Source organism: Pinus tabuliformis, chromosome 8, assembly GCF_031772625.1.
Source record: "Pinus tabuliformis cultivar Carrire ecotype Pingquan chromosome 8, CPIR1, whole genome shotgun sequence".
Classification (NCBI taxonomy): domain Eukaryota; kingdom Viridiplantae; phylum Streptophyta; class Pinopsida; order Pinales; family Pinaceae; genus Pinus; species Pinus tabuliformis.
Genome location: NC_142294.1, coordinates 1,195,175,210 through 1,195,200,497, shown reverse-complemented (window position 1 = coordinate 1,195,200,497; position 25,288 = coordinate 1,195,175,210). Strand labels below are relative to the sequence as shown.

At 40.8% G+C, this 25,288-nt stretch overlaps 1 protein-coding gene across 5 annotated transcripts in view; it reads left to right on the top strand.

Annotated features, from left to right (window-relative positions):
- Nucleotides 1-25,288, top strand: part of DGS1 (dgd1 suppressor 1) — a 330,562-nt gene that overhangs the window by 109,409 nt on the left and 195,865 nt on the right. For all 5 annotated transcript variants that reach the window (XM_089373467.1, XM_089373466.1, XM_089373470.1 and 2 more), the window contains exons 7-8: nucleotides 11,931-12,031; nucleotides 12,178-12,267. In XM_089373467.1, the coding sequence (XP_089229593.1) occupies nucleotides 11,931-12,031; nucleotides 12,178-12,267 (191 nt within the window). The remainder of the gene's footprint in view (nucleotides 1-11,930; nucleotides 12,032-12,177; nucleotides 12,268-25,288) is intronic.

Here is a 25,288-nt window from a genome sequence, read left to right as displayed (position 1 = left end):
AAATTGTCTTGAGAGGAATGTGAATTGCCCAAATAAGGAGCTCGAGCTGCCTTTATATAGTAGTCTGTCTAGGATCAATGGACGCGTCTCTTGGCCATGGCCAATTTGACTTGGAGGGAAGCCGACTTGTCACTTTTGGAGCCAAAAATTTCATTTTAAAAATTCAAATTTACATCTTTTAAAAATCACAATGGGACTTTGACTAAAAATAAATTTTCCTTTGACTCAAGCATTTATAAATATGCTTTACAATGATAAATGTCATTACATCAAGTGACCGCAAGTACAATATGAAGACCAACCATAGTTACAAATTCAACACTCATTCTTAACTAGGGAGGTGTTCATAATCCCTGTCATAGATGTCCTCAAATTGAACAAATTTCTTTAAAGAAAAGGGATTCCATTATTACTAGCATCATCATCTACCATCAACATCTGCAAGTGGCCATATCCGTGTGAAAATTCCTTAAATTGCAACAACTCGAAATTTATTCTTCTAACTGATTAATTATGCAGTTTATTTTCTACTACAAACAAATAAATCACACTGCAATTCTTCACAAATAAAATGTTGCGGAAAATAAAATCCTGGAAATGAGAAATATAGAGCACAAACACAATAAATTTGACATAGTTATTTTTGGACAAATGTCCCTGAAAAAACCCAATGCGGGAATACCAATGCAACAGATGAGGGTTTTATTATTAATATGCATTAGTGAAATTTTTGAGTACAAATTTGGATGCCAAACTAGCTATTCTCCAACAAATATAGTGCCAAAATTATTTGGAGGAAATTCCTCCCTTTTGCAACCAAACTCGGCCCCTCTGGTCCTGTTCGCATTTCCTCCCGACAAGTCGCAATGGCCAGAAATGTGCATTGCTTGGCCCAAATAATTCACACTGTTTGCTAGCTGGATCTGGATGAGTCATCTTGCCTCCCTTTGGCCCTGGAAGTGACTCGCTTTGACTTCCGGGTGATCTCTCGACCTCTTGCAACTGAAACAGTCACTTTCTAAAACTTCGAACTGGGGTTTCTGGATATTTGCACTGGCTGCTTGACCTCTTTGCAGAACTAATTCGGCCTCCCAACTCCTGCTGCTCTTCTGTTGAGAAACTCTGCTGGAAATGACTCTGCTGTTCCCTTAGTCACTGCGCTGCTCCCTTAGTCACTGCCACTCGATCACTTGCTCAAATTCTTCTCTAGCTAAACTTTGCCTTTTGAGAAATTCGATTTGCCTTGACCACTAGTGTGTTTTGCTCCAACCCCGTCACCCTCCTCTTATAATCTCTCGTTGGCTTGCCAACAACCATGATTAGATCCCCATCAACGACTAAGATCATCTTTAAGTTGATCCATGTGAGTTTCTAGAGAAATCTAACCTTTCTCAATTTATTCATGTTAAGTAATCACTTTTCCTAAGTTAGACTTAGGAAATATTTAATTATTGATTAATTAACTTAATTGAGCTGTCTCTATGTGTTTTCTCTCGAAACGTTTTCTGGATTCTGGAGCTCCTGTGTTCCTTAGCCTCTCTGACTAAAGTAGAGACTAGAACACTTGTCCGTTGCTACACAAATAACACTCCCTCTTAGCGAGGAAGGTGTTCTACTGTCTCATAACATCCCTCCTATACATGTTGCTGATGTCTGACAAATGTGACAATCTGCCAATGCCCACCAACTATTGCCCAACTCTGATTCATCTGCCAACTCTGTAGCTGAACCATACTATATTTGCGCCTGTTGATGCTGCACTATACACCTTGTATGCTGCCAACTTTGCTATGTGCTGCAATTGATCTCATGCTGTTGTTGTTGCTACAACTACTACAACTTAGAACCAAAAACTCCTCAATCAACTGTGTCCCTCTGATGGCTTTGCAACTGTCTCTTGAGTCCAGTGTTTTACGACTCCGACTCGGACTCCGACTCGGCCGAGGATCGACTCCGACTCCGACTCCGACTCGGTAATGACTCGGCCTAGTCGATTTCAATGACTCGGTCGTTGTAAAAAATACATTAAATATTTTTTTTTTTTTTTATAAAAAAACATAATTTTAAATATTTTAAACATAATTTAAAAGATTTTCATTCATGTTTCCAAACACATAGCATTATAATATAGATGGAAGACAACATATGATCAAAGTAGGCTCATGAACCAATCCATTATATCAAAATGGTACCCAATGGCTACATAGTCAACTGTCATACATGATCAAAGTGAAAGACTCAAAACAAAATACAAATAACCAAGGAGGCTAGAAATGGCCTCTACAACAAAAGTAAATTGTGATGCTGACCAGACTCCAATACTAGTACTACTGGCTACTGCCAGAGGAGCCAAGATCATCTCGACCAATCTCTGGATCAGACTCATCATCATCATCAGAGTCAGACAAGGGGCCCCATGCCTCCTCATCATCATCGTCTCCAATTGCAACTGTAGAAGTGGTGCCAGTACCACTAGCAGATGCAAGCTGAGATAGAGTAGATATGCGGCTGCGCTTCTGTCGTGGCTGAGCAGAGGAAGCACCTACAACTGGAGTCCTACTCCTCGGAGTCCTTGCTGGCTGTGAGACTGAGGCTGGTGGATCGGGATCTGCATTCAACTGAACAGGCTGAAGTGGATGTTCCAGTTCAAGTTCATCAAGATCCTCATCAGGATCAAACTCTGGTGCACGACTCTCCACTACCCAATCTGATGTTGGATCAATGTCTTCCAACACAATGGGATCTGAATCAGGTCTTTTGTTCAGCAATTGGTTCCGTCTGAGCGGAAGGTTGTATTGGACAAAAACTAGATCATTCAATCGTTTTTGCTCCAAACGGTTTCTCTTCTTTGTGTGAATCCTCTCAAAGACAGACCAATTGCGCTCACACCCAGATGCACTGCAAGTTTGACTCAAAATACGAATTGCAAACTTTTGCAATTGAGGGCACTGGCCACCAAAGGCCTCCCACCATTGTGCTGCAAAAAACATAGGAGTGTAATGAATTATGAGTTAGATGAAGGCTGAAGCTCAACAAAATTACAAATTATATCTAACTTTCAAATTATAAATGATTTAACAAACTTTAGTCTTTAATAAAAAAAGTAAAACTGTAAAACCATTAAGAAATTGAAAATTGAAATTTTTGTTTACCTGGCTCATCTGCTTCTCTTGCAATCTTTGCTAGGTTCTTTCCAAAGGTACCTGTTGCATTGCTGAAGGATGTGACCTGTTGATGTATCTGCAGCTGATCAGACTCCGATGGGATCATGTGTTCAATGCAATCAACCAGTCCATCTCTGACCTCCCCGCTCAAAGCTCCTGACTCCTTAGCTCTATAATGATACCGTGGGTTCAAAAAATACCCAGCTGCATGTATAGGGCGATGGAGTTGATTGTTCCATCTTTCATCAATGATTGCCCAAATGGGCCCATACTTTGCCACTCTATCCTTGTATGTTGTCTTTATTTGCTCCTTTGCTTGATCCATAGCCTCATAAATGAAGCCCATAGCCAACCTTTCCCCATCCACCAACCGCAACACCTTAACCAGTGGCTCAGCAAGCTTCACAATCTCTGCTGCCTTTCTCCAAAAAGTTTCATCATGGACTTTCCTTTTCAATTCTCTGCCTTCTAGTTTGTTAGACCAATTGGTTTGATTCCATTCATCACTGGAAACCATCTTTTGCAAGTTTCTATGTTGGGAAAGCATAGATTGCAATGTCAAAAAATGTGTAGCAAATCTAGTGATGGCAGGCCTAATAATATCCTTGCCTCCAGTGTGTTTCCTCATGAGACTCAAAACCAGTGTATGATTGTAGATAAATTTTGTTATTCTTTTGGCATTATCTACAGTGTTTCTGACCCAATCTAATTTTCCAATATCCTCAAGCATGAGGTCTATGCAATGTGCAGCGCATGGGGTCCAAAAGATGGTCTTGTGTTTTTCCTCTAACAGTGTACGAACAAGAACATAGTTAGAGGCATTGTCAGTGATGATTTGAACAACATTAGCCACCCCCACATCCTCAATAACCTCATCCAATAGCTGAAACAACAAGTGGCCATCTTTTACCTTATCAGATGCATCAACTGATTTTAAAAACATGGTTCCCTGTGGGCAGAAGACAAGAAAGTTTATGATGGTACGGTTTCTTTGATCAGTCCATCCATCTGACATGATGGTACACCCTGTTCTTGCCCATGAGTCTCTGAACTCTTGCAAATACTCATTAATGGATTGAATTTCTTTCTGCAAACGAACCCCCCTAGCTCTTGCATAGTAGGGCCTTTGAAGCCTTTTCCAGCACCATTTATGGCATCAAACATAGGCTCATAATATGGTGAACGAGCAGCATTAAAGGGGATATCAGCATCATACCACCATCTAGCTATGTAGTCACAAGCAGTCTCCCTCAATTCTTTCTTCCAATGGTCATCTAAAGTGGGCTGAATTTGACCTTTACTAACTTCAGGACCATGTGCATCTGATGGAGAGGAGGGAGTGAAATAACTTTTGATAGTCACATCACCCTTCATTCTACCCTTTCCCTTATCTTGAACTGAACCAAAAGAGGGAGGAACATAACGGAAAGGGTTGGATGCCTCAGTTTGAGGGATAGAGGAAGAACCCTCAAAATCATAGTGGGGGTTGGTAGCCATTATTCTTTGTATCTCCCTCTTCCTCCCAATTTCATCCTGTATCTCTTTTTGCCTAGCCTTATCTTCTTTAAATTTTTCAAAGCTTTCCACCAAATTCTTTCTAATCTCCCCAATTTGATCAGAGGGACATGCGGTAATTTGGCCTTTAATCCCTGCCAAGTGTTGTTTCAGCCTATGAATCCCCCAGGACCTGCCTTAATTTTCTTATGGCAAAATTTGCATTGCATTTGACTATCAACCATTTCAACATATGCCCAAGCAGGATCTTTTGCTCTAGGTGCCATTTTTTGACTAGGAAAACAATCTGAAAATGAAAAAAAAAAAAAAAATTGATTCAATGTTCATTTATTTGACAAAAAACACTCTCTAAGCTTTCTTGATATGCACCTAAAATTTACTAAGCAAAAACAGATTTGTAAGGGTGGAAAAAAATACCTCCAGGCACAAACTGCCTCCTCAAGCTTGCTCCAAAAATCAGCTCCTCAATGCTGCTCCAAATGGCTGCCCAAGAAGCTCCTCACTCCAGCTACAATGCTCCTCCAAGACTCCTCACTGCTGCTCCAAAACAAGCTCAAGAACTGCTCACTAATTCTCAAAGAAGACTCTCACTCAAATGCATAAGACTGCTGTGAGTGAATGAGAGCATTTGGCTGTCTTAAATAGGGTTTGGGAGGGGGAAATGGACCCCAAAAGCACTTAACAATTTACCTAAACCCTTTGGAATCCATAAACTGATTTTAACTTTACCACAAATCCAAAAAAAAGTGAAAAAAAATCATGATTTACGCTGCCCAGCCGGTTTTCATTGACTCGGCCTGGTCAATACGGACTCGGCCTGGTTGACCGAGTCAACTATGACTCGGCCTGGTCATTGGATGACTAGGCCGAGTCATAGTTGACTCGGTCAACCTAGCCTGTTAGCTGGCCTGGTCGTAAATTTTTTTAATGGCTCGGTTTGACCCGGCCGTTTCCGAGTTGACTCGGCCTGGTTGTAAAACAATGCTTGAGTCTCTGACTGCTACTAGCCTTTGCACTGTCCACTGAGTAACTGTTCATGCTGCAACTGCTTTGCCCCTCTAAGCATCTGACTGCAATTGTCTCTCAAGATCTGACTGTGCCATCTTGAACGTTGATCCATCTACCATTGAATATTGTGGACCCCTATAGCAAAGGTGATGATCCAAGAAGAAATACCTGTCCGATGCAGTCTTCTTTGGACCCTGCCCAAACTCTTTGCAACTTTGTGAACTAGAGCTTGATGTCTCCCATATCTCTCCTGGAGGTCTAGCTGCATAGAATGCGAATTCATCATCCAATCTAGAAGAAAATTATCGATCTTTGCCGAAGTTGCTGCCTGCTCCCGCTTCTCCTTCTTGTCCTTCTTCCTCTTTGGACATTGGGTACTGTAGTGACCAAACCCACCACATTTGAAGCATTTGATCTTCGACAAATATTTCTTCTTTTCTCCTCCCTGTGAGTCTTGTCCTTGACTACGACCTTTCTTTGCCTTCCCCTTCGATGCAAGGGCTACATTCTTCTCTTCCTTCACACCCTTCGTTCCTTTGCTACTGCTGCCACTAATACTGCTCTTCAATAAAGAAAGCCTCATCTCCTCCTATGTAAAGTCTACCCACAAACGATCCCAACCTGGTAGCTGATCTCATCCAGTGATACCTTGGACAAAAGTGACCCATTACGGGGTGAAACCATTGAGAGTTGTACGCACCAACTCGCTCTCTTGAGGTGCTACTCCTATTGCAGCAAGCTCGTCTCTGACATCCTAAATCTTGGTGAGATAAGGAGTAAGTCCTTCACCCTTATTTATACTAGTCAGCCTCAACTTCTCCTTCAAGAACATCTTACGGTTCTCTGAAGGATTTTGGAAAAGCTAGGCAACTGCATCCCACAATTCTTTGGCCGTATTCTTGGCTGCTAAGTGTGAGACTATATGATCCCAAACACCATCAAGGATCAACCGCTTTGCCTTGGTCATCTCCTTATTGTAGTTCTCTAGCTACTGTGGGTTTGTTGGTACTACTATAACTCTCTTTGCATGCCTCTTCAGACCATGCTCATCTAGTAGGAAAGACATTTTGGCTTTCCATATACAATAATTTGAGTCTCCATCTAGCCTATACTGATCTCAAAGTCCCGTTGAGGCCATTTTTTGCAAAATTGACAATTGGGAAATAAACATGAATCTCTTCCTTTTCCTGCTTGGTTGTTGCTTTGCTACTCACACTCCCTTTTGGAATGCGCAATTTTGCTGGCTGCTACTGCCACCTACATTTGGAAATCATGGATTTCGTCCAGAAAATTGAATCTGGAAACCCTCTGAGAAAATTCCTTAGTGTGTGCTATTTCCCTTCCACCCGACGTTGATCCTGCTACTGCAAAACAACTACTAATCAACTGCGCCCGTAACTGCTCAACGGAAATACTGATCTTCTCACTGGAACTGCTTCTCAACTATACCATTGCTTGTTGGAAGTACTTCTTCCACCTGCAACTGAAAATTGAACTCTTCCCATTAATTCACACTGCATGTCTAGCCCTCTGCGCTAACCTTGAAATTCTGTGCAGAGACTCCCTCTGAAGCTGCAAAATTTCTCCTTCTTGGCTATTGAGCTCTTGATCTGTCAAACTTGCTTGGATACCATGTGAAAGTTCCTTAAATTGCAACAACTGGAAATTTATTCTTCAAACTGATTAATTATGGAGTTTATTTTCTATGACAAACAACGAATAAATCACACTGCAATTCTTCACAAATAAAATGCTGGAACTGAGAAATATAGAGCGCACACAATAAATTTGACAATTATTTTTGTTAAAATTGGGAACTAGGGCCAAATTCCATGTGGGTCATCTTATTTATGGCAGCTGATATTTTCTTGGATTCCTCTCGTCGAGAGGTGTAGGATTGATCTAACGATCATCCGATTCCGACATGTATTTATGAAGATATGAATTTATTTGTATTTCTTGACAATTTGTCAAGGTCGGCCAGCTAGTAAAATTGTGTTGCACGCCCCCAGCTAAACCTCAACGATTCATATAAATAAAAGACACCTTGTGGCATTATTTCACATCATCTCAACACTCATCTTCTCTCTCCCTACTTGATTGGGTACACATAAAGGAGCATCATCTCTCACACGTGTGGAATGACGAAGTGATTTGTGATTAGGGTTGCGTTGACCGAGTTTGACCAGGGCTGCAGGAAGGTTCTTTGATCAGCCTTGACCAGCGTGGACTCCTCTTTGACTGCGGATTAGGTGTGGCTGCTTCTCCTTGGTAGGGTACAGATTTTGTCACACAAACCAAGTTGATCTGACCTCAGGTTTGACTAGCGTTGACTGTCAAAAGGTTGACCGCAGATCTGTCTAGCGTTGACTGAAGTTTGATTGTAATTTCAGACTGTTTTGGGTTGAATCTTCTTGCTGTTGGAGGCTGAGTTGACTAGGATATGGACCAGGCTGATTGGAGGTCAAATCTGACTTGTTTAACTAGCTTTGACTTTGCTAGTAAGGGTTTTGTTGCTGCTGTCATAAAATTATAGAATTGTATATTTGTACTATCTCTCTCTCTCTGCTGAATTATTGAAGACTAGAAGAATTGATCAAAGGGTTTCCCCACATTGGGTTTGTCCTTGGCTAGCTGTTAAAATTGGCAACTAGGGCCAAACTCCATGTGGGTCATCTTATTTATGGCAGCTGATATTTTTCCTAGATTCCTCTTGTCGAGAGGTGTAGAATTGATCTAAAGATTATCCGATTCCGACAAGTATTTATGGAGATATGAATTTATTTGAATTTACTTGACAAATTGTCAAGGTCGGCCAGCAGCTAAATGTGTGGCACACATGCCCAACAAATCATATAAGTACAGGTGAGGTTGATTCATTATCAACTCATTTCATCTCACTCATTCTTCTCTCTCTCTCCTTAGCTTTGGGTTACACAAGGAGTAGCTCACACGTGGGAAGAAGGAGGACGCAGTAGGGCAAGGAAGACGTAGAAGCTACATGTCATCTCTTTGACCAACATTGACCAAGCGTTGACCATTCAGGAGTGTGGTTTTGGTGTGGATGCCTCTCCTAGGCAGCCCGCAGATTTTGGCATGCAAACCAAGGCAATCTCACCTCTGGTTTGACCAACGTTGACTGCCCTAGTTTGGGGCAACAGGTTGACTTCAGTGAACAACAATTTGACTGTGTTTTTGGGGCTGTCTATGGGCTGTTTGAATGTTTCTTCAGGCTGTTCGAGGACTAGATGACCGAGAAATTTACCAAGCATATTGGAGGTCAATTTCATCTCGTTTGACTAAGTTTGACTTTGCTGATCTAGGATTTGCTACTGCTGATATAAAATTACAAAATTATGATTTTGTACTATTTCTCTCTGTTGAACTATTGAAGATAAAAGAAGATTTGATCAAAGGGTTTCCCCGCATTGGGGTTTGTCCTTGGCTAGTTGCCACATCTTGTGTCTCGTCTTGGCTTGTTTTCTGTCGATCGTTTAATGTTCTATCTGCACTTTACTTAATGTAAATGTGATTTCTAATCAGTGGTTAATAAGAAGAAAATAAGTAAACTGCTCTAAGCATAGAACATACCATAATTTAACATGGTATCAGAGTTGAGGTGAAGACAAAGCCCAAGCAAGAGCAAGAGCAAGAGCAATCATCGAAGGTTGGCAAGGCTATCCTAAAAACTTCATGGGGTCCTCAACACTCTTCCTCGCCGAAGACAAGCTCCGTGAGAAGTTTGACTATCACGGATGGAAGATGTCTCTCGATTTGACTTTAGAAGATCAGGAAGTGTTGGACCATGTGAGAGGCAATATTGTTGCGCCTCCATCAAATGCATCCGCTGCTACCAGAAGCAAGTGGACCAAGGGAGAAGTCAAAGCAAAGAAGATCATCCGGGACTCTATCAACAAGCGCCTGGTGGCCTATGTTTCCGAGCTGACCACCTCCAAGGAAATCTACGATAGATTGGTGAGTTTATTTAAATTTAATGATGCAAATCAAGTTTTGCTCCTTAGAAATAAGCTGAAGGAAATTAAGAAGGGCAAAGATGAGAGTGTGCAAGCATATTTCTTAAGAATCATTGAGATCAAGAATGATCTCCTATCAATTGGGGAAGTAGTCGCTAACAGGGAAATGACTATCACAACTCTTGGAGGACTGCCACTTGAATGGTATATATTCAGGACTACTCTTCTCAACAATTATGTCATCCCAGGATTTGAGGAACTGATGGCTAGATGTATCCAAGAAGAAACAAGGATGGAAGAGCAAGAAATGCCCACACTTAAAGGCAATCCCTCTGCCTTTTCTTCTCATGCTAAAAGAAGAAACAATTCTGGGGATAAATCCAAAGGAAAGGCTGGACCGAAGGGTGGAAGAAAAGGAAGATGTTACAATTGCAACAAAATGGGCCACTATCCGAGGGAGTGCCATGATAAAAGGGACTCACACCATGACGATGACCAAAATCACTCTCAAGGCAATCAAAGGAATGGCAGGTCCAATGGCAGAGGTAAAAGAAATGTTGGAAATCAAGGAAGAGGACAACCCTTCAAAAAGGCAAGAAACTCCAGGTATGAATCTAACGTTGTTAACAATAAGCAAGATGAATATTGTCTACCAGCAGCCCTCTCTACTATTGCTCCCTCGGACTTGCTGGGAAATTGGCTTATTGATAGTGGTGCCTCAAGGCACTTCATTGGTTACAAAGAAGCTCTCTCTAATCTGATAGAGAAGGAGACCAACCTGAAAATTGTTCTTGGGGACGTAGCAACTTAGGGATCCTTCTACCCCTATTGCCTCTTGATCCAAAGATTGGGGCCTCGGCGAGGATAAGGTCTCGGGAACAAGTTCATGTGGAACTTGCTTTAGATCTTGGACCAACCAAGCTAACTTAATCTAAAATAAAACGAAGATCATCTCATTACATTCATCTTGCAATTGTAGTTTCTTGAGGTTCGTCTATCTTGAGGCAATTGTCATTTCTTTCAAGCACACATATATCATTTGTTAAAAACTTGATTTCAAGTCTTTACATTTCCTAGTATTTTCATTATTGTGCATGCTCGTCTTTCCTGCTACATTTACTTTCTAAAGTATATATCTTGTGGGGCATCTATCTCTTAAGCAATTTATTTTCCAAGCTTTGCTTTCAAGTTGTACCTGGATTATTTGCTTGCAAGTATTCACATTCGACACTGGTCTATATCTTGCAATATCTATATTTGTGGATGTTTATGTTCATGGAATCAATGAATGTGTCTTGAATTTTTATGCTTCTTTTACTTAAGTTGAATTGTATCTTGGTTGTTTTCACTAACTCTTAGAACTTAATTTGTTAGCATTAATTAGTTAAGCCTTAGTTATGTTTACGGTCCACCCCCCTTGGCTTCGACTAGGAGTAAGCCTAGACGGAGGAGTTGAGAATTTAGTGACAGCCTCAACTTGAGACTTGGCCCCAAGGCCACACCAAGTGGAGTTAGAGATTTTCTCCATGATAAACCCAGGTGTGGATTAAGGCGACAACAGGTTTTATTCATCATATATGTATATCTGTATGTCTGGCATGTCTATGTATAGAGTACCTGGAAATAAATTCTCTATGTGTGCTTATTAGCTTATTGTTGCAAAGCCAACATGTTGTTACTTTGTTGTGTATCTAGGGGTGCCATTTTCCCATCTGCTTTTTTATAAACCAAGTTTCTTATGATTCCAGAAAAGAATTGAATAAACATTTTATAACATTCTCAAGACCAAGTTGGATGAAAGCTAGAGGAAAAATGCTACATGATGATGGTTCCAGTGCTATTTTAGGAGATTTAGAGACTGAAAAATAAATTATAAATCTGGTTCAGTGCTTTTAGTGGGATTCATAACATTCTAGGAATTTTTGTATCAGATTTTTCCCTTTGATATATTTGTATGCTTCTTCATTTTACTTCAGATTGAACAGTTACCACTCGACTTCTATGTTCTACCTTCACAGTCTCCTCCTGGATTCCATGTTTTCAAAGCTAATATGCACATGGTCTTTTATTTTCGGAATCAAATAGTAGATATGTTCTCTTTTATGGAGTGTATTACAGTAGTGTTTGCCCCCCATCCTTGTTTATTTCTTCTTTACAGTATGCTTGCTTTAAGATATTGTTAAGAAATGTGAGTTGGGCAGATGCTGTTGATATTTCAAGAGGTACCAAATGTCACAATTCTGTTTGTGCTGAGTCTATCCATTGTCAGCTTCTGTCAATCAGGAATGAGCTGTTTGAGACATTCAGAAGACGTCATAAGGGTGTAGTGGAACCTGAAGAAGTACATTTGACGGCAAACTCACTCCATAGGTTGTTTCCCATGCCGCTTATATTTTCAGATACTGTTTTTTGACATACTTGTACTTAGATTTACAGACTGAGAACTTGAAAGCCCAACACACAACACTGTACTTCAAGGAAATTTATCTTACTGGTATTTTATGTTCTTGTTGCAGAATGCTACTGGATTTTACCAAACATACAACTAGGGGAAAGGTTCCTGAAGGAGCATCCGAACAAGAAATGATGGAAATAGTGATGGCAAGGTAAATTTCTACTTTGAATCTGATTTCATGCATATATAAAACTATTTTTGTTTTTCTGTACAAGTAACTTGAGATGTTAGGAAACATAGAAGTTGGACTTGTATTGCTGTAGTAGCTTTTCCAAGAAATGGTTGTTTAATATTCTTTTCTACAATTGTCGAGTATTTCTTTTTCTCTTTGAAGAAGTATATAAGAACTGAGAAAGACAGTTCCACACATTGCCACAAGCACTGCATCTTAAAGGTTTGTATTAATAGATCTGAAGGTTTCTTAATTAAATCTCTCGAGTTTTTTCTCAAAAACAATATTTTTTTTTGTCTGTGTAAAGACTAAGCTATTGTATTAAAAAGAAGAAAAAATATTTACAAAAAGGACTTAGCCTCTGAGGATGCATAAGGCCATCCTCTGTCAGAAGAACAAAGCAGGTGCGTGTGGCCACCTGAATTACAAAGAGAGATTCCAGGGAAGTGAGCATAGGCGAAGCAGTTACAGGTGACCACCTGACTTACAAAAGAGACCCCGTCAAAAAAACAGCAGTAAGCTGAGTTGGCGAACCATTGAATCATAGCATGTGTCCTGTGGCTTTCTGCTGGTATCATTGTAACGAAGGAGAGTAAAGAGACCATGATTTCCCGAGTTCTGGAGACACCACGAACTTTGAAAGGTCCCCTACCCAATAACAAAACCTGGGCGCCGCGGATAGAGAAGAAACCCCACCAAAATCTCCAAAACATGACCATTAAACAAGAGAAGAAGCGGGAATTAAGCCTTCGGAGGCTCACCTTGTGCATTGTTATCGACTTCTGGCGGGAGAGGAAGCCAATCAAACATGGTAGCATCTCCTATATCTTCCAGGCGGATTTCCGGTGGATGAACCGGCTGCGGATGCGTGGCCAATCCAACAACTGTCTCCACAGGATTAATGTCTTCTGGAGTCGGATCTACAGCATTACCAACCTCCGCATTCGCCTGGACATTACGAATTTGAACTTGCTCCCCATCGTCCTCCTCTTGGCTAACAGTGTCCTCTTCCTCCGTAGCAATCACAGTTATCAGGAAGGAGACAAGCGATTGATTTCGCTTGCACCTGAAGGTGAAGCGGGAGGTATGAACCTGGCTTTCAGAAGGATCTGACTCCTCTGAGGGAGAAGAAGGAGGCGCGACAATGGTCAGCGGAGGAATTGCTCTGGCTTGAGCTTCCTGCCTTCTTCGTATCCCCCACACTCCCCCTCTTCTCGGGACTCCTCTTTGACGCGGGGCCATGAGCAGGGGAGATCTTAAGCACTTAACACTGAAAGACGAAGTGCCAGGATGCAACCCAGAACCCGTAATCCCTGAAAGGGGAGGCAAAGCTGTTCCTCTTCCACACTGAAAATCCTTAAGAGAAGCCAAGACAAAATTGAGGTACCGCGCTTTCTCCTGCACAGCCAAGAGTAAAGGGAGCGCACTCTGAACAGAGGTGAAGCCTCTGCAACTCCGCACAAAGCCAGAATTCATAACAATACACCACACATTCCCAACCTGGAGCCAATGCTCCATTAAATAGGCATGCGCTTGGAACTGTCTGGAACCAGACAAAGCATCTCCCATCGAATCCGGGTACAGGGCGTTTAAAGTCGCCATGCTTGAACCCATCTCCCACAGTCCTTGCCGTCTCCTCAGCATTTAAAGACTTTAATGCTTGCAGAACCATCCTATCTAGCCACCGAATGATGCCAGCTGCCCGCTGCAACATGCTCAATTGATCCTCAAGCTGCCACTCGCATCCGGGTCTCAAAAACAATATTAGAATGCTAACATATCAGAATAATAAATAAACTAATATATAAACAATATATTGTCAAATAAATATGCTTTTCAAATGTTAATGATATGTGGTAATTGTCTATCTACTTATTCACAGTAATCGTCTATCCACTTATCCACACACAGAAAGCTCAAATGCTTGTTTGAAGTGCCAATCACACATTTTTCACAATCAATATTTGAAGCGCTTTTATTTTATGAATATTTAATATTAAGGATTTAGTTATATGTTTGTATGCGTGTATTGAGGCAGTGCATGCATACATGTGTATTGATGCAGCGCACACATACGGGTCACTATCTGGAACTTGGTAACAATATCTTATGAGGATCCTCTGTGCATGCTACAGACATACAAACAGCCCATCTCCTACAGATATTAATCTGAAACGTGGAAAAAAATACAAAATATATTGACACTAACAAAATATCATAGGCCACTCAACAATCTACTGATTTTGTTAACAAGATTGCAGAAACACATGCATCACTGCACCTGAATACCGAACCCGGGTATCTCCCTTGTTCTTATTGAGTGTTAGTGTTTTCAGAACCATTTTCAGGACATTGAGTCCTTTTACAGCAAAATCTTTCACTTCTTGAGATAATGTCCTAAAGCTCAAATGTGAGACCTTGGGTAATTCAAGAGGGGGGTCCACTGTCACATCACTGTTAGTTTTTCTAGTATCGGATGTGTTCTAGTTTTGAAATTTTGTGGAGAGACTAGAATACATGAGATCTCCAAAACCCAGAAACCGTTTTTGGAAATTCCACCTAGAAATGACTTAATTAGATTATTAGCGAGTTTTTAAATATTTCCTAAGTCTAAACTTAGGGAATATGGTTAATTAATCAGTATTAATTAAGTCAAGGCATGAATGATCTAGAAACTCACACGAATTGATCCAGAGATGATCCTAGCCATTGATTAAATTCTAATCTTGGTCGTTGGTGCTCCAACAAAGGATTATAAGAGGGGATCGATGTGGTTATGGAGAAGACACTTGAGAGGTTCGATTTCATGAGCAGATCGATTTGTAGAGTAGCAACAGTCAGTGGTCGGAGAGAGAGCTAGAGATCGAAGCAGTGAGAGGGGCAGAGACTGTGAAACCGGAGGAAGATTTCCAGATCCGGTGAGTGCATTGCAGAGAGGCAGAAGAGCCACAGAGAGGCTGACGTTGGGGCAACGTAGTAGCCTCTAGAGGATTTGCTGAGAGAGATTGACGTTTTTAGTTCTAGAGGTCAGGAAGGAGTCCCAGAGTGCCGGAGAAGCGTCTTTACAGTCAATAGAAGGCAAACCGACTTCATCAGAGTCCAGTCCGAGGCTAGACGTTCAGCTATGCAGAGGGCTGAAATTCTAAAGGCAATTTGTGTCGGGAGATTGCCTGTGGGGTGAGGAAAATTCCTCATTAGATTTTTTGCCAATATTTTCTCTACAAGATTGCCAGTATTCAGCATCTAGATTGTACTCAGATTATTTCACTGTTGCTTAATAATAAAACCCTCAGCTGCTGCACTGGTTTTCCCAAGTTGGGTTTTTCGGGGACTTTTGTCTAAAAATAACTGTGTTATTTTTATGTGTGTGTGCTATCATTTCTTCCAGCGTTTATTCTTCTGTAGTTTTATTTGTGTAGGTTGCAGTGTGATTTATTCAGTATTTGCCGTAGCAAACAACAAATAAATTGTGAAATAAAATTAACAATTAGGAGAATAATTTCCAGTTGCTACAATAGGATTCCAATTTGGAGTTTTCACAATCACCAACTCTCTTCTCACTTCTAGTTGGCTCTCCAACTCCGTCCTAGTCAAACCAAGTCAAGAACCACCTAAGGCTTCTACTTCTATTACCACCAATCAAAAGATTGGACTATCAGGGTTTAAGGTGGATCTTGAAGATAGGATTGCTAGGTTCTTTAGGGTAATTTCCAGTTTTGAAGTCTAAGGGAAGGTCCCCAAACACACACAATCAAGGAATTAGAGATGGTTTCAGACAGGAAACGCTGGAAAAATGGTTTAAATGATTTTAAAAGGCAAAAGCATGATGCAGGATAGATAATTAGTGCATTAGCTTGCCAATATATTTTTTTGGGGCATATGGGATCAAGGATCAACATATGTGAAGAGGATTGGAGTAGATTTACGTTCACTAGGCTACTGTAAGTCCACTTACTATTACTAAACTTTTCAATCTTCAGAGGTGATATAAAGGAAGGAGCCCACTTGCTCCTTCCTCAGAGTCTTGCAAGAAGTGTTAGTTGAAGAGGGATAATGAAAATAAAATACCTTCAACAAGTCCATACCTGCCTTATCCTCTTCACTCAGAAGATCAACTGAGCTATTATTAACGTGAGGCTGGTCTGCTACAACAATGATATCCTTAATATCAACAAACAATTTATTATCTGTTATTAAATCAGTCCTGGTAGCATACACATAATTAGCCTTTGTGATATAAGGTGAATAATTGGGGCTTAGCTCATTCATTTTTCGGGAATCTAATTGAGTCCTTTCTTCTTTGTGGAGTAGATATGCTCCAAATATGATCTCCTTGTTGTCATAGTCAACCCTACAGTCATCATCAAGCTGATTTTTTGATAGAAGGAAACGTTAAAAAATTTCCCATCCAACATGATTTCCAACCCCCAGCTCAGTGTAATGTTCCAAATGATAAATTTACTAAATATTGCTTTAGAAAATTCAGCCGTTAATGTAAATAAACTATGAGCACAATTTTGGACCACATATCAATAGCAAATTGGAAATATATTCTGCAACTGAAGAATAAACAAGACAAAACACGCAGAAGAACTCTCAGCCTTATTTTATTAATATGGAACATGAAATAGCATGCTAATACAAAATGTTGAAGATGGCTGAGTGATGCCCCAAAAGATCAATAATTCTGTTGCAGCGACCCTCCCAAATATAAACTGATATGCTGAAAACACCTATGAATTCTGAATGAATTCACCAAGGGGAGAGATTGGTACTTGCCCACTCACTGAAATCACCCGAGGGTTTCTGTCCTGGGGCTACTATGGTGGAGAACTGAATTCCTCAATCCACACTAAAGACAAATGCTCAAGTCCAAGATGTCTCAAATGAGTTCCTCTTCCTCCTTTAAAAGTCTCCATTGATAGATCTCCAAGTGTTTAGAAGCATCTTATTTTGATTTTTTTAATATTATTCTAGAAAATCTTTTTTGACTCTATCTAACCAATTTCTAATTTAATTTTATTTCACTAAGTCACTTTTGGCCATTTTTCCTTGAATTAATTATGTTCCCCTCTTTTAATTTAATTAAGTGACTAATTATAGCCACTTTTAATCTGGCAAAATGGTCAACCACCCACCATACTCTCTCCGACCACTGGAAGTTACTTTTAAGCATCCCATCCTGTAGATTTTCTCGTTTCGGTTGCAATGAGCTATTACACCAAGGTATTCCATCAAATATTTCTCCTGGAATGCCACCTCAAGCGTAATTAATTAAGTCAGGCGCATTAATAACTCTGTTTTTTTGAAAGTTGTAAGCATGCAACAGAATGAAAGGCAAATTGTGCGGATGATGGTGTATGTCAAGCGAATGATGGTATATGTCAAGCGAATGTCATCGGATCCCATAAAAACCCCTCAAAACTCCTCCGAGACCCTTGATGACATAATCCTGCTCCTACGGCCTGACCATCACATACCTTGGAAACCTATCTTGCCTGTACCATGTTAGTTTTTGTAGCATCGGATGTGTTCTAGCCACGAAATTTGTTGGAGAGGCTAGAATACATGAGATTTCCAAAACTCAGAAATTGTTTATGGAAATTCCGCATAGAAGTGCCCCAATTAGATTCTTAACTGTTTTTAAATATTTCCCAAGTCTAAACTTAGGGAATATGATTAATTAATGAGTGTTAATTGAGATAAGGTGAGAATCATCTAGAAACTCACACGTATCGACAGGGAATTAATCTGGGCCATCGATTATGTTTTAATCTTGGCTGTTGGTGCTCCAACAGAGGATTATAAAAAGAAGTCGATGGGTAGATGGAGAATACACGAGTGCATATACTCAGTTGCCCAAGCAGTTCGATTTTCTTAGTGCCAGTGATTCAGCAGAGAAGATAGAGCCAGAGGGTGAGTAGTAGTTGGTAGAGGAGGGTGGAGCTATTCCAGGAGGAAGTTTTCTGGTTCTAGGAAGAGGCAGTGAGAGGAAGGTCGAATTCCACAGAGGCTTTGTGCAGAAGCTTCAACGTGAGGTTAGGAAGTCAATCCCTAGGGCAAAAATTAGCGCTGGAGTGTGAGAAAATTGTCACAATAATTTTTTCCAGTATTTTCCTCAGATTAGATTTCCAGTAGAGCATTGAAATTATTGTACTCAGAATTGTTGTTGAAGAATAATAATAAAACCCTCATCTGCTGCACCGATTTTCCCACATTGGGTTTTTCCAGGGATATTTATCCAAAAATAATTGTTGTTAAAATTCTTTTGTGTGTGCTAGAATTTTTCAATTTCCAGTATTTTATTTTCCGCAATATTTTTATGGTGAAAATTGCAGTTGTGATTTTATTCATTATTTTCCATAACAAATAAACTGCATAATTAAATTTATAGTTAAAAGAATAATTTCCAGTTGTTGCAATAGATGAAATTTTCACATATCATAGAGGAAAATAAAAATGGGGATATGACAAATCCTTCTGCCCCAAGATTGCTTTCCCTCAAGCAATTTGTATCTGTCCATTGTTGAGGCATCTGTAAAATGATACCAAGATTCCAAATGAGCAATTGTTTCACGCCATGCCTCCAAAGTAACGAAACCCGAATGAGTCCTGTTACTCACCATTTTGTGGGTGATATCCCTAGGAGATTTTTTTTCTCCAAGATGGTCCTCAGCCGACAGAACCTTGCTGCCACCAACTAGCTCGTTGTGCCATTTCTCCGCCACCTGAGGCAACTGTGTGGTCCCTCACCCCTCTGTCATGATGGTATGTTTGAAGGTGGGCCTCCCGAACCTAAAGGTATGCCTTGTCATTTGGTAATTGAGTATTGTAGTTTACTTATCATGGATACTTCTGCGCATGGATGAATGGGGGGATTTGACAGAAAGAGTGGGCTAGGTCTGTGCTCTTGTCCCCTAGACCTCTTTTGGATGTTAATCTTGCACCCTAGTCCTGTGGGATCTCTTTTACTTACCTTTGGGCTTTAGGAATGGTACTACATGGAAAACCCTAATTTTGGTTATGTGGTCCTGCTCCCTCATCCACATATATCATTCCCCTTCTGCTCATTATAACCTCATTCATCATTTCTCCCACCTGGGTCCACATAGGTTTGGACTTCCCCCTCCCCTTTCCCGCACCTTGGGTTGGGCCTAGAATGATGCTCCAGAGGTTGATGCAACAGAAAAGAAAAGTAGAAGCATAATTGGCCACATTCAACAAGAAAATGTACCACAAAATGCAAAAGATGGTCGAGACAAATACATTTAGCACATGGGCAAAACCCAATACCTGAGCTCTACCTCATTATCATGGTCATCACCTTGGTTCCTATAGCCCCTAGATGAGCCTCCTTCATCATTTAGGAACCCATGATTGTCCCAACCCCTGGTAGGCAATGAACCGCCCTAATTTAAAGGGGGTATCCACTGCTATACGCTACACATCATGCTCTTATCCTTTGAGCCTCGAGCAGTTAATCAAAGAAAAATCATAAAAGGCAAAAGACATATAAAGAAGAGCGGAAAAATCAAGGCCAGGTCACCTCATTCACCACGATTGCTCCCTCCTATACATTATATACCCAAGTGTGGGCTTCCCTTTTATTAGCTACCTTTGTACCCCAAAATGTGTCCCAGGATTTCCCCTTTCGTTCCCTACTCCATTCATCTCTTTACCACATGTCACCACTGTTTGAAGGATGTACCTTGGACATACTATCCCCTTTAAAGGTAGAAACCACCTAATAGGGTACCTGGTTAACCCTATTTGGAGCTTGGGGACATTTGCACATGCCAAAGCCCACTATGGAAGGGCATGCCATTATGAAGTGCCCACTTGTTATCCATGGTTTGCAAGCTCTTTAACTCGATTTCTTTAAATGACTTGTTGTATTAGAAGGGAAGGGGACGTATTGGATCTTATGCATAATTACAGACAGTCTCCATTTTGGGTTTGGTCTCCCTATATGGGGTCCTAACCCTTCAAAGGGCTAGATTGGCACATGTAGGGTGTGTGTAGAGAGCCATGGGTCGCCACAACAGTAGACAACGTTCCATGGATCCCTAGAGATGTTCAGAGATTGCTCAAGTTTCATCTATTGGATAAGGAAGATGCACCTAGTTCACCATGCCCAGCTGGCCCCACAGTTGTATCATGCACTTGGAAGATGACCGAGAACTTGTATGTTGATGTGGCATCACTTACATTATAATTTGAGCCCTTACAAATGGTCTACAGGCATCTTCAATCTACTTGGAGACTCATGAGGTTACTTGTGTACCCCCACACCCAATGGGAGTAACACAGGTTTATTATCTAGAGAACAAGGGTCCAACCCCTTGTCCACCACTTTTGGGAGTCCTATTTCTCATTATGGCACCTATGGACTTCATCAGGTCTCTTAGAAGGCCCAACGACATGTATTATTGATCATTCGACCTCTTGAGAGGCTTATTCTTTTGTTTATGATCTAGTTTGGTGGGCTTGTCACCAAAAGTTAGTTATTTTACACATTATTTTATTTTAGGGGCTACTGTATGCCTAATCAGCGAAATCAAACTCTTTAGAAGTGTATAAATACAAGTGATGTGAATTCATTTTAGCATCATCACTTGGATTTGGAAGTTGTATTTCTTTAGATATTTTCACTATCCTTTGTGGAGGACAAATTTTTGGAGCATGGAATGAATTTTGATGTTTGGATAATTTTCATATATCTTGGAGCTTTTTCATGGCAAGTTTTTGGATGGTTGGATATATTCTTATACATATAAGTACATTCTAATGCTATTCTTTCTTTATAATTTGTCACATACATTGTTGCTGGGATTTTGCTATACTAGGCTGCATCTCTTATGTGAAGTTGTTGGAATTTTGTTTTTGGATAGTGAATGCTTTATGTATGGGACATTTATAATGAATGAATGTTCCTAGGGATGTTTCATTATTGAAATTCATCTTGATAAGCCATTTATCTTGCAAAGCGAAGTATAAAGTCTGTGAAGTTGCTTTTGCTGCTGCTGTAGTGCCAATCAAAGTTGTATTTGAGGCCTCCTTGACCTAGAAAATTCAAAGGTCCATAGTCATAGTTGTAATTGACTCCATTTCTTCCCAAAGGAATAGGCACTGGTCTACCCAAAGGTGATCACCTTAAAACTTATTGATCTTACTCCCTCTCCTTTTCTAGGCTTAATCCCATTAGGTCTCCTAGGGCATCATTTATCTTGCAAACCACCCATCAAAAAGGTTTGATCTCTTGGCCCATACTATGTTGGTGTGTCTCCTAGGTGCCCTCCAATTTTGAAGAAATCCCGACGGTGGGATTTTGAGATATTTCAAGCCTTAGCCTCAAGATTGAATCTTGCCCTTGGTTTCCTTAGGCTAGAAGCCTCATTGGGACCCTCACATTTTCTTGCATTAAAAATTCTTCCTTTTGTCCCTTCCCCCCTTCGATATAGGTCAGGGATATCATTAGTTGCTAAACCCTACCCCCATGACCTATCCCCGAGTCCATTTGGTCCCTTCTGGTCCCATACACTATTAAGGGTAATTCTTCAAAGATCACTGGGAATCTAAGCTTTCACAAGGATTTCAAGGCCTAGGAACCTCCATTATAAGATACATACCCTAAACCTAAACCTTGAAATTCCCCTTAAGCCCTTCCTTGAGAGCTTTAAACCTTGCCTCCAAAGCAAACAAACCACATATTTGAGCCTCTCTTGTGAATAGGCTTCTAGGATCACCCCTCACCCTATCATTGGTCTATCCATTTAGTGATCCTCATCATAACGGGTCTCCTCCCATCAATGAAAGTTCATGAAGGGCAGGGAGCCTTAGCCAAGGTGACAATGGGCTATTGCTCCATTTGTTGCCCTTAGCCTAGTAGTATCCCTTTAAGGGTCCCCTTTTAGGACCTCTACTGGTTTGAGCGGTAACATTTGGGCGCCGTTGCCGGGAACACGAAACATGTGTTTTGATCCCCATACGACATATTGACGTAGCATTATTGGCGACTCCATTGGAAGAACAAAGCCCTAGTTCTTCATTAAACTTTAAGGTCGATGCTTGTAGGGTAAATCAAGCATTTTTCTAAGCATCGTTAAGTTCACCCTAGCGACTCATACATATTTTTCATGTATATCTCAAATAGGTTGTCTTTCTTTGATAAATTTCTCGCTTTGGGCATTGTTAGCATCCCTAGGCACCCTAATCTTGTCACGGGAAGGATGGTATGTGGGGTGCCCGTGTTTGATGGTGATCCACTCTTCGCAATTGACCATGTAAAAATATTTAATGCACATGCTTCAAGGGAGGAGGTTGTTCACCAAGATGACCTTATGTTGTTGTTCTTGGGATCGCTTGGTGTTTATAACTCATGGCTACATGATCATGAAACCAAGAGCATCTCATCTATTGAGGAGTTCATTGATGGCTTTCTTATACATTCTCAAGTATGCCCCACATTAAGCATCCAAGAGGAAGCCTTCATTGACCATCTCCAAGACATAGCCACTTATATATGGAACGAGTCCCTATGCTGCTCCAGGTCCAACTCACGTAACTTTGCTTGGTCAATCAACAATATCCATCTAGAAAATCTTGCCTCTCTCCCTAAAAGGGGCAAAAGTTGGCAAACCATGTTACATGCCTTGTCTCTGAATTCCTGGAGAGGGCTACTGCCTGGAAGTATTGCAGCTCTGTTGGCTGCCATTGCACCTATCTGCACCTCATCAATGGGTAGGTCCAAAGATGGATGCAACACCATCTCCAAAAGATCCTCCCTCATTTGACCGAAAACTCCATGTTCCTCCAGTCTACCATCCTCCTGCAAAACTATCATGTTAGGCTCCAACACCTCTTGAAGAGAAGTGTCTGCAAATATTGCCACCCTGCTAGCTGTCTGTACATATGGCTGCTCCTCATCAATGGCTAACCCCAAGGGTGGATGCTCATACTCCATCATGGGCTCAAAATGAACCTCCAATTGGCTCTCCCCAAAAGGCTCATTATGCATATCCCTCATGCTCCACCATATGCTGCTCATGTTCCACAATATGCTGCTCATTGTGAATCATCACTGGTGACTCATCACCCTGAATGTCTCCCATAGGGTTCACTCACTGCTCACCATACACACCAGAATATAAATCTGGCCTTCTATCAACCACTCCACATGAGTGCTCATTCTCCTCAGAGGCATCCTTGTATGAACCCATGGACTCGTCCAAAGAAGAATCCTCATCTTGAAAGTTAGAAAGAATCTCCTCCTGCTCTACCTCTACTGTCTGCTCCGCGTCACTCAAGGATGAGTGGTCAGGTGACAGGTCCCCATGGTTCCTGGCAAATGAAGCAAAGACCCTTTCTCCTCAGTTCATTCTTGCTGAATTGTTGGTCACCACCAATCCTCCACAACTCATCTTGGGTCAATTGCCTCTTGAGCAAACCAATGTTCTTCTTAACCAACCTTTCGGCTAGTTCATAAGCAGCAAGTGAGACCAATTGTTCTCTCCTTCAAATAGCCAACAATCTAGACTGCAACTTCCTGCAAATGGCATCATAGCCTCCCATTCATGAGGACAAATTGGAATGCATGTGTGTGATGACTAAGTCAGGATGTTGTTTCCTAATGATGAAGAAGCATTGGAAGATCTACAAGATCAAGCTGTCACACTCTAGCTCAAACATGAGGTTATAAGATCTAACCAAGGCCATGACTTCTAGAATCCTTGGCCTCTTCCCAAAGGTAGGGCCTATTGATCAATGGAGTGGCACCTGAAGATTTTCTGAAGATTCCATGCCCAAGGATGTACCATAGGCTGCTTGTACCGTCAAAGATCATCATATCACTAAGTTTTTCAACTCTACTCCTCATCTTCTTCTGTTATACTATAGTGTTCCAAATTAAATTCTACAGCTAATAAAAGACACATGAACTAGGCTACAACAAATAGAATCACAAATATGCTTGCACCATTAAAAAAATCAAGAAATCGGGCAAATAAGTTGAGCCATTTGAATAAATTATGAGCTGTAAGGAGTACATATAGCAAGGAACAAGTGAACCTGGGCTTGCATAAGCAATCTGGGGCAACCGAAGTGGAAGAGATGACCCCCAAGAGTTGGGAAACTTCGGCCCAATATCCTGCTATGCAAACCTAGAAATTGGCAACTGTTGTTGCACTGGGAATGTTGAGAATGACCCTTTGTGGTGCTCGGAATTGCCTGAAAATGCCACTGTAGCTTCTTGCAAAAATACTCAACCAAACCCAGAAAGGAATTTTCCCAAAACCAACCACTCGTAAATCCCACAAAATTGTGCAATTACCTGTTGAATAGTAAAACATACTGCTAAACAGAAAGGAGGTTTCTAGCCTGAATACTGCCCGGAAAATTTTGCAAATTTAACCCCAGACTCCTCTCAACAAACCCACAAAAACCCAGAAAGGGTTTTGGCTAATTCCAACCTTCCAAAATCGCCCTCTTTTGGCACTATGCCCCCTCCTGAATCAAGATTGCGTCCCCCAGTGATGTAATCTGCTGAAATCATCCTTATTTCTCCTCAATCTGTAGTAAGAATGATAAAGGAGATTTTCTCTAATGTAGGGGAGAGATTTCACATCAAGTCCCACCCCAAGATAATTGAACCCAACTCCACAAAAACATTGTCCAGTGACTCCCTGCGCATGCCTTATGTTAAATTTTGGTATGTTCTATGCTTAGAGAAATATACTTCAATTTTTCATATTAGCCCAATATCAATTTCCAGATTAGCAATCACATTAGCATGATAGTAAAATGCAAATAGAACATAAACATAAACAGTAGAAGACAAGCCAAGACAAGAGGACACATGATGTGGCACCAGCTATGTACAAACCCTAATGTGGGGAAACCCTTGATCAATTCTTCTTATATTCTTCAATAGATCAGTAGAGAGAGAGATAGTATAGATATACAAAACTGATATTTATGACAACAGTACAAAGTACATCATTCT